The following is a 10345-nucleotide window of genomic DNA, read 5'->3' as shown; positions in this document are numbered from 1 at the left end:
AGGCTTAACTTTTGAAGAAGGATTTTTTGGAAGGGGGTCTTCCAACAGCTCTCATGAGGGAAGCAATCTCAAGAACCCTTGCAACTTTGGTTCCTCTTTTAGCCTCTGCTGATGCCCTTCTCTCCTCTGCTTTCCTATGAGCCTTTGCTACCTCATTTTGCATTTTCTCCATTGCTTTTGCTCTTTTCTCTTCCAGCTTCCTCTGCATAATCCATAACATTTGTTCATCATGAGAGAAAAAAGAAGAAACTGTAACCTCTTTGTGTATAGCAGATATACTAGCATCAAGTAGGTCAATCACATTGTTAACTAGTAGATAACTACTTATCAATAACTACTTATCATAGTAGTTTGAAAGTTTAACATCACACTCTTCCATAATTGATTATGTGATTATTGTTTACTCAAGTGCACCAAACTTAGGTGCATTGGATTGTCATGCAAGTATCTTAATGTGTTCAGAAATCAGAATCCAAGCTGTTAAACAAGGTTCTGGTTTATGGCTATGACAGTGTAGTGAAAGCTAAAATTAACATGAAAATCAAGTTAGTCATTAGACAACTTGCTAGAAGATGATACTTGCTGATATGTGTTTATGCGGAGTTTTGGTTTAGAACCATTCGATGAACTCGGAATTGGGATCTAGATCAAAGGGTTCATTTCTCGAATTTTGTTCCTCGGACGGTTCTAGACCAAAATGTAACACATTCCCAACTCCTTTTTGGCTGAGGGTGGCAAAGGTACCTTTAGTAACAGGGCAATAAATTAAATGCAGACCATAGGAGTCCTTTTCTAACATCACCATTCAATATGTTATATTCACCAAATGAATATATAGTGATTAAAAGAAATACAGAAGAAAGATGCTTGTAGGTGGATGATATTTTAGCTTCAAATAAGAACAGGGAAAAGGAAGAAGTGTTGGTTTAAGAAGGAGCATAGTCCTAATCCTATTATAACTTTCCAAACAACATAATTTCCCGTGATGCCTTCACATCATTTTCAACATAACCTGTGATGATTGGACATTAAACCTTTCACAGTATTATTATATAATCAATCCAAGGAATGCATGCAAAAAATCCCATACATACCACCAAGATTTAAAAGGGTACCTGCGGCATAAATTGTCACTCTTGTCTGGGAATCACATACAAATAATTAGGGAATTTTAAATTTCATTACCATTCACTCTGCATGTGGTGAAATGCAAGGAAACACTATATTAATAATTGGGAATTTCAGTTACTATTGAAATGGTATATTGGTATCCCATTCATTATTAGTTATTGTACTATTTGCATCATAATATTCACTAAACTTCTAATAAATACACATGAATCTCAAGTGGCCAAAATGGTGTTCAAATTAAGGATTACAAAAAATTATATTTGTCAGTAAAGAATAGGAAACATAATGGAGATGAAGACTGGCAATGATTCTATTCTAGGTATTCACATCTTGCTAATTCTTTTTTGTTCCTGAACAAGCAAGGGAAAATACTTTCCTACCTTTTGTTATTATGCACATAAATCCATCGTTAAGAATGATTTTCATGAACCAAACATCAGATCACTTACTCAGTTACTCACTACCTAACCTTAATTCAATCTTTCCTTTAACACCAAAATTGACCTTTTTCATGAATTTGATTGGATCAATAATCACTCAATCTAAGCCAGTTGTAAAGCACAAAAAAACATGAGATCTATTTTAAGTCTTCAGGGTAATCATAAACTCCAAGAAAACTCACCAATACAGTAAATACAAAAAACAAAAAATAAAAAAGGAACAAGAAGAGTAGCAACATGCAAATAAGACCTTGAGGAAAAAGTTAATTACCTCAACTTTCTTCATCCAAGAAGTAGCCTTCTGAACCTGCTCACTCTCCCAGCCTTTGATGACAGCATCTTCTCTCTTGAATCTGTTGTTAATCTTTGCTATCTTGTTGTTCTGCCATGCTGATATCTTTGCATCAACCTCCTCCTTCTTCACCCTTTGCACTGAAACCTCTTCAACTACTTGATGATGATGATGTTGATGTTGATGATGACCACTACTAGAACCTGCACCACCACTAGTCATTCCTCTTGGTGATGGAAGAGGATCCAATGGATGGTTATCTGGAACAATAGCCAAAGGGTTAGTCTCTTCCATCATGTCCTCTTCTCTAATCCTCCCCAACAAGTTATTGTTGTTGTTGTTGCTGCTGGTATTGTTGTTTCCTCCTCCAATAATTTCAGTGTTGTCATGGCCAGTGTTCATGATCATGGAGCTGCTAGTAGTGTTGATGTTGTTATGATCAATAGTTGAACCTGCAAGAACAAGAGCACTGAACTCCCTACTCATGCTTGTGAAGTTCTCACTTGAACCACCATCTGTGCTTGCCATGGACAAAGAAGATGAACGGTGGCTGTGATGAGTTTCCCAAGCTTCTCTTCTCCTATTCCCATGGTTTGTTGTTGTTGGGGGTCTAGGTGGTGTTAAGGCATGAATTTCTCTTATGGTGTGTTCTTCTTCTTCTTGATCATCATCACCACCACCATGTCCATGTTGTGTTGTTGTTCTTGCTGCATGGCTTGTGGAAGCAAATTGCTCATTCAACATGACAAGTTATTATGATTTGATGTTGCTCAATAATAGTGGAATAGGAACAATGACTTAAATGATGAAGGAAAAGTGTGGATCAAAGGCAACAAAGTGAAGAGATTTATTTTCATTCAGGCATTTAGTCGAATAGTGTGTGTGCTTTTTTTTTTCTTTTTCCTTTTTCTTTCTTTTGTTGGGGTGGTTAATGTATGGAAATTATATAATTATGGAGAGAAATAATAGTGCATTAAATACCACATACCACACATAATACATAGGACGGAAAAAGAAAATTCAAGAAAGAGGCTCTATTAAGAAAAAGAATTAAAAAGAAATAGAAATGATAATCCTACACACTAAAGCTGAAAAGTAATAAGGACAATCAAATTAGGCCACAATAATATAGCTTTGACAAAATCTCTTTAGAAAGCAATATTTTATTAATTTTTCTCCACCATGATTTTGCTTATTGTGATAATATATAAGTGTCTCTATTTTGCATGCTTGGTCCTTGATCTTTTATGCATTTCCGTACTCACTCTAATAAATTGGGTTTTTTTTTACCTAAATGCGCATCTAAAAAACATTAATTCCCAAAATGCGCTTGACTAGAAATGTTTCTGAAAATGCGTATTGCCATTTTTTGGCCTGTACACGTGAAATAGATTTGATCTCCATTTCACTCAAGGTGCCCACGAAATGGGCAATCCATGTCAGGGCCAGCTCCCACGAAATGGCTATCCCATTTCCATGGTGGCAGCAGCGAAATGGAAGGAAGAATTCTGGGCAGGCAGGCGCAAAATGGATGTACTGTCGAGTTGAGACTCCATGTCTCTTGTACTGCACACGAAATGTGACAAATTTGTGTGTACTGCACACGAATTGGAACAATGACTAGGCTATAAAAACCCTTCTCCAGCAGGACTAAAGCCACATTTCTATTTCTAATTCTCACTTCTTCTACCCTTCCTTTTTCTCCGAAAATTCCACTCTCATAGAAGCTGCTTTTACTAATTTTTGGGTGTCATAATGGCATCTGAACATATTTATGTGGTCATATATCCCAACGGAGAAATTTCGTATACAGCTGAGGGAGTGACCTTTATGTGTGATGACCCACTTTGGATAATGATTTCCCCACAATCGTGTCTGCAACAACTAAAAAATATGATTCTGATGAACACTGGGCTGATTAAAAAAAGGAGATCAGTACGCTTATTTACAGGATGTCGGTTGCTGTAGCAAGTTCGTTTACATATCAGAAAATGCATATTAAATCTGACCAGCACGTGTCGATGATGTTTTCGTATCATCGTAGCATCGGAAGCATCTATTCGATGGAACTCTGTGTGAAGCTCCAAGATGTGGGGGGCAGCTCATCTAGTTCGAATAACGTAGAGAAATGCAAAATTCCGATGCTGGTGAAGCCATTCCGTTTTTGGAGATAGGTAGGGCTCGCAGTCCATCCTTTAACGCCTTCGTGGCCCCCGCCCAGAATGCAGAAATTCCTGACCGACGTTCCTTCCCCACTGTCCATGTCGCATATCCGGAAGGAATGGCCGATGGGTTGGCTGACTCCTCTGAGGAAGACGAGATTGAGAATGATAGTGGAGAGGAAGCAGAAGTTGTTCTGGAAATCCAACCGGTTCAGGGCGAAAGGGTCATCCCAACTGGTGTTGAACCGATAAATGTTGCAAGGGTTGGAGGTCTTTCCAGCGGCACCCCCGACCATTACTTGCACCTCAGTCTTGGTCCAATGAACTTGACAAATGTAGAGGACATACCCAGTAATTATGGTTTGACTGGTGAAATGGAGCTAGAGGTTGGTTTGAAATTCCTGAGTAAGGATGCAGCAATGCTTGCTATTAAGAACTACAACATCCATCGAAGTGCAAAATTCAAAGTAGTGGAGTCAAATCATACTAGGTATGTTTGTCGATGCAAACTTTTTGGTGACCAATGTTGCTGGATGGTGAGGGTTGCGAAGACGAGGGCGTCCAGATTTTGGAAGTTCGAAAATACCAAGGGCCTCACAGTTGTTTGGCCTCTGCGACATCGCAAGATCATGCTCAACTCGATTCAAATGTCATATGCCAGCACATATTCCCCATGACGCAACCATTTGCATAAAGGTGTTGCAGGGATTTGTGGAGTCGGCATACGGATACAAGGTGTCTTACAAAAAGGTTTGGCTAGCGAAGCAAAAGGCAATAGCGAGAATCTATGGAGACTGGGATGATTCTTATAACCAGCTACAGAGATACTTCAACGCGTTGCAAACTTTTGTTCCAGGTAAGTCTTTCTATCGGATTGCATACTTGTTTTGTAATAGTTATCATGTTCTTATGAATGTGCAATTTCGTCATAGGTACAATTGTCGACCTACAAACCCGACCATACTATGTCGGCAACACGCTCGACCGCGAAAGTGTCATGTTTCATCAAGTATTCTGGTCATTCCCATCGTGTGTCGAGGCATTCAAGCACTGCAAGCCCCTAGTTTCGGTTGATGGAACACACCTGTATGGTAAGTACACGGGTACCTTGTTGATGGGAATAGCACAGGACGGAAACAACAACATTCTTCCCATAGCTTTCGCGCTAGTGGAACGGGAGAACACATATGTGTGGTATTTCTTTCTGAACAACTTAAGGAGACATGTGGCTACTCAACCGGAAGTTCTACTGATCTCTGACAGGCATGCGGCTATAAAGGCTGCGCTCGAGCGAGAGGGTTGTGGCTGGGAACACAATGTTTACTGTGTCCGACACATTGCGTCCAACTTCGCAACAAACTTCAAGAGTAAGGAAGCCAAAAGACATCTTGTTAGCGCGGCATACTCGAAAACCCAAGAGCAGGCACAATACTACCTAGAGTTAATCAGCGCGGAGGATCCCGCCACATCCCCGACAATGATGGCTTGGATAAGAGGGTTAGAGCCACCGAAATGGCTCCAACACCGCGATGAGGGTCGCCGATATGGTCATATGACAACAAATCTTTCTGAGTGCATCAACTCTGTGATGAAGGGGACTCGTAACCTTCCGATTTGTGCAATTGTGAAGTCCACGTGCCACCGTTTAAATGCATTGTTTGTCCAGAAGGGTCGGCAGGCAGAAGGTTGCATGTGGCCAGATCTTTTCGCAGTTCTTGCAAAAGGCAATACTTGCCAACAGGGAGGGAATCACGCAAATGCTTGTGATATCACACGACAGGGCGACGCCGATCTTCACCGTCGATGAGATAGCCGGCGTAGGGTCTCAATCCAGATTCAGAGTTTACCTCCAACAAAGACGGTGTGACTGCGGATACTTCCAAGTATTGCACTACCCGTGTGCCCACGCGCTTGCAGCATGTGCCTATGCCAGGCTTGACTGGCAGTCTTATGTCGACGATGTCTATCGGATGGAAAATGTGTTCCAGGTATATCGGATGCAGTTTCTGCCATTGCCTGATGAGGAAGTGTGGCAACCCCACGAAGGACAACATCTCCGTCCCAATCCTCACCTGCGACTGTCGACAAGAATTCAGAACGAGATGGACGACGTTGAGCCTGGACCGGGAAAGCGATGTGGTATTTGCAGGCAACCAGGGCATACTAGGAGACATTGTCCTCATGTCTCTGGCAGTCCTCATGTCTCTGGCACTTAGCAGCGTGGCTGGGTCGATGATGGAGTGTTCTTTTATTTTCGATTTAATTAAATTCTTGTCTCTAGTCGGTGTGATGTTATATGTTTTAGAATTAAAGAGATGAATGCAATATTTCCTTTTGTTGTCAAATGAACACACACGTTTGCAACCAGTACAACATGAACATTAACAATACCGAATTCAAAATATCACAACACAGATAACCGTAAAAAGTTACAAGAACAAAGTACGAACCCTAAAACACAATAAACTACGAACGACAAGAAAATACAACCAGTGAACAATAATACAACACAGTCAAAGCCATAACATGAACATACAACAGGAATAGTTACCTCGTCCACCTTCAAATTGTCCAACCTCAGACGGTGCCTTTGTAAGCGTTGCTCGGCGTAGTCATTCTTTCCTCTCTTGCCCGCCCACCTACGAAAGAACACCATGATCATAACCACATTTAAATAAAAAGGCAAACGGAATAACAACACAAGTCATAAATACGGAAGATATGCAAGAAAATATATTACGTTGTAGCTAACGGAAACGTATATGGGCTCGTCACGTCCGGTGCCCAGAAAGGAAGCCTGAAGTATATCCAAGACATCAACAGTGTATGACAGCCAGACATTCCCTCGACGTTATAATCAGTCGCTAGGCACATGCCTCTATACAACCAACAGAGCATGGCACTGCCCCAACTATATGTACTAATGGCATCATAGTTTGCTAGGAGAGGAAGATAACGTACGTGAACCGTGTTGTTCGCTTTGTCAGGAAGTAAAACGCCACCCAATAAATACATAATGTAACAATGTGCATACCGTACGAGGGCCTCCTCGGGAGAGTCAAGAGGCATCTGTTGTAGTCTACTCCTGAGCCACTTCAGTTTATGTTATACTTCGTGGTCCCAACATGTCCGTCAGGAACTTCTCCAAGGAGTTCCTCACACCATTGCCAAATATCCCTCTGGTGGAACTTACTCCATGACCTTAGAGTGCCGCTCACCGGCTCACCGTCGATTGGTAACCCCACCTGCATGGCAACATCCTCCAAAGTGATTGTACACTCACCCCATGGGAGGTGGAATGTATGGGTCTCAGGACCCCATCTCTCCACAAGAGCGCTAATCATTGGGTTGTCGTACTCAAAACGCTTTATCAGAGACGCATAATAGAAGCCGGCTCTTCTTAGATACGGCTCAAGCATCTGCCTCCTAATCTCCATACTCGGATCTACTTCATCTACAGAGAAAACATCGACCAACGTGCCATACGGAGTCAACACACGTGCCGACTGAAATTGAAATAGATCAAAACACAATTATTTAGTTTACAACAATTTTTGTAATCATTAACAAATTTTTATTTATTTATTAAAAAAAACTCACCTTAATATGTAAATGAGCAGAAATGTGAAATTCATCCAACCTATTAAGATTTTCTTCCACATTAATTCCACTTCCACTCATTTTTTTTAATAATAAAAATTATTCCTCCAGCACAAAAAATTTTTTTCACCCCACCAACAAATAAAACTTTCTCATGCAACCCACTACTTCTCTTCTCTTTTTTACCTTCGAATTGGTCCCCTCCCCTCCCTTCACCTCCTTTTATATGCTTCACACTCACAAGACAACAATAAATTGCCTCCCAATCACCCAATGCATGCTCGTAATCCTCGTTAGTATGTAATTACTAAAATAACCCTTATATATATATAATTTAAGAAACCCTAATTTTCTCTCCCTAATCCCTATTCCCCATCAGTTCGTCTCTCACTCTCCTCTCTCTTCTCATGTCTCATCTCTGCCTATTCTCCTAACCCTCACTAGTCACCGCCAATATGCCACCCTCATAGCCGTCAGCCGCCGGTCTCACTCTCACCGGCGAGATCGCTTCTCCATTTCCCCATTCTGGCCGCCTCTAGTTGGTCTTCACTCTCCGTCGGCGGACAGCGTCACAGCGACGCAACAATAATCGCGTCTCTTCATCCGTTTTGCAGTCGTCGTCGTCTTCTCCGTAGCCACCGTTGACTTCTTTCGTTCGCTGTGCTTCCTTCGTTCATTGTGCTTCCTTCCTTCGCAGCGCCATCATCTCCTTCTGTGCAGTTCACAACGCCTCCTTTGTTCGCAGTGTCGTCGCCCTCTGTACAGTTCTCAGCGCCGCCGCCGTTTGATTTTTTATTTGGATCTGTCTTAATTTTTTTTCATCAGATTTTTTTGTTATGAATGATGTGTTCTTTGTACTGTTGCCCTTTGTGCAGTTCTTAGAGCCGCCGTCCTTTGATTTTTTCTTTGGATTTGAACTGGTTTATTTTTTCTCTGAACTGATTTATTTTTTTATCTGATTTTTTTGTTATGAATGATGTGTTCTTTATACTGATTTTTGGGATAGAGTTTTGGTTATATTTTTAACTTTGGTTATGTTCATGGCTTCTGAATTTTGGTTTTGGTTATGTTCATGGCCTCTGAATGGTTATGTTTATGGCCTCTGATCTTTGATCTTTGATTTGTTTTTTTTTTTCAGTTTAAATTCGTTGAATGGTTATGTTTATGGTCTTTGATCTTTGATTTTTTATCTGTTTTTTTTTTCAGTTTTTTTTTAAATCCGTGGGTACTCGCGGAGATACAGATATCTGGCAGATACGGGTCCCCGTTACCCGTCACAGATATGGGGCGGGGACGGGGAGACTTTTGGGGTCACAGGGCGGGGGGCGGGGGCCATGTCCCCGTCCCCATGGAGACCCGTTGCCATTCCTAATTTCGTGCCTACCACACGTGAGGATAGCCATTTCGTGTGTGCCTACCATGAAGTGCCCAACTCGTGGATGTCATATGTGAGTTGGTGCATTTCGTGTGTGCCATGAGTGACATGGTGCATTTCGTGTGTGCCATGTGTGAGGTGTTCCATTTCGTTCCTGAAACAAATGAAATGATTTGTGTTAGTGGCCAGAACCCATTTCGTGGACACCCCCTTAATATGTATCCTATTTCCATTTCGTTTGTGATCCTTACGAGTTGGCAGTGCGCATTTTCAGAAACATTTTCAGCCATGCGCATTTTGGGAATTAAAGTTATTTGCATGCGCATACGTAAAAGAGTTAGATTTTCTAAAGTTTAAATTTCACTTTAAAGAGTAAAGTGTGATTTCTTATCATTTATTTTATAGGTGGGACCAAAAATAAATATGAGAGAGAAATTATTCAAGAATAGAAGATTACATTTTACTCTCTAAAATACAAATTTAAAATTTAGAGAATTCAAATTCAACAAATTAGCTCTAGAAATTAATGGGGTTTAAAATTATACATACTTGTGGCATTTTAAATATATAAAAATTAGGCATAATAATCATCTTGAGTTCTTCTTTTTTATATGTAAAAATTAATTTAAATTTATCTCATTTAAACATACAAAATTAATTTTGTTTATTTATAGATAAATTTATCAATATTCTAAACTTTTACAAATTAAAAAGTAATTTACTCTTTTACGCTAGTTTTTATTTCTCTATCTCATAACAAGAATCAAATGATAAGAGAACAACTCAACAATCCAAATTAGAATTTAGTTCATTTATTGAAAATTTAAAATGAGCATTAGAAACTCCTCAAGTAATTGTTTATTGCTAGGACTCAATTGTAGCTACTTGTGTATGTGTTGCTACATACCCATTAATATACATACATACAATGAATTTATATTTATATAGGTAACTCCCTTATCAATTTATGACAATTCCGTTGTCAACCTAGTATCCTGATTCTCTACTATATGATATGGGAATGTCGATTTCAAACTTTAGCCAACCAAAGAAATTTAATTGTTGTTGTTAAGGAAGTTAAAAAAAAGTGTTAGTTTTTCATTGTTTCTATTCAATATATTAAAAGTGATATTATTATTCAATAAGTATATTATATTATTGCTATTTTATTTTATTTTATTTTATTTCTATCTAATTTTGTTTCACTTTTATTTTTTTTATCCCTTCAATTCTCATTTCTTTTAATTTTCGTTTAATTTATTTTGGTTCTTTTTCTTCCACTTTGGTGTACCTCACTGGGATTCTCTTCACTGTGACGTTGAGAATCCCACTTTTTCCTTGTTAG

At 39.6% G+C, this 10345-nt stretch overlaps 1 protein-coding gene across 1 annotated transcript; it reads right to left on the bottom strand.

Annotated features, from left to right (window-relative positions):
* Nucleotides 1–2854, bottom strand: LOC107645465 (remorin 4.1). Its single transcript, XM_016349497.2, has 2 exons — nucleotides 1843–2854; nucleotides 1–202 (listed from the first exon to the last, which is right to left on the bottom strand). Exons 1-2 carry the CDS (start codon nucleotides 2605–2607, stop codon nucleotides 5–7), a joined length of 963 nt encoding a protein of 320 aa, XP_016204983.1. The 5' UTR covers nucleotides 2608–2854; the 3' UTR covers nucleotides 1–4.

This window comes from Arachis ipaensis, chromosome B06 (genome assembly GCF_000816755.2).
Source record: "Arachis ipaensis cultivar K30076 chromosome B06, Araip1.1, whole genome shotgun sequence".
Classification (NCBI taxonomy): domain Eukaryota; kingdom Viridiplantae; phylum Streptophyta; class Magnoliopsida; order Fabales; family Fabaceae; genus Arachis; species Arachis ipaensis.
Note: the sequence above shows the minus strand (reverse complement) of the source record. Positions and strands in the feature narration are given on the sequence as shown.

Bases quoted from the DNA above. Each gene is read 5' to 3' on its own strand.
- LOC107645465 (XM_016349497.2), bottom strand. From the start codon at position 2,607: ATGTTGAATGAGCAATTTGCTTCCACAAGCCATGCAGCAAGAACAACA. The intron at 203-1,842 runs GTAATTAACTTT...TGGATTATGCAG, and splicing joins CTTGGATGAAGAAAGTTGAG to AGGAAGCTGGAAGAGAAAAG.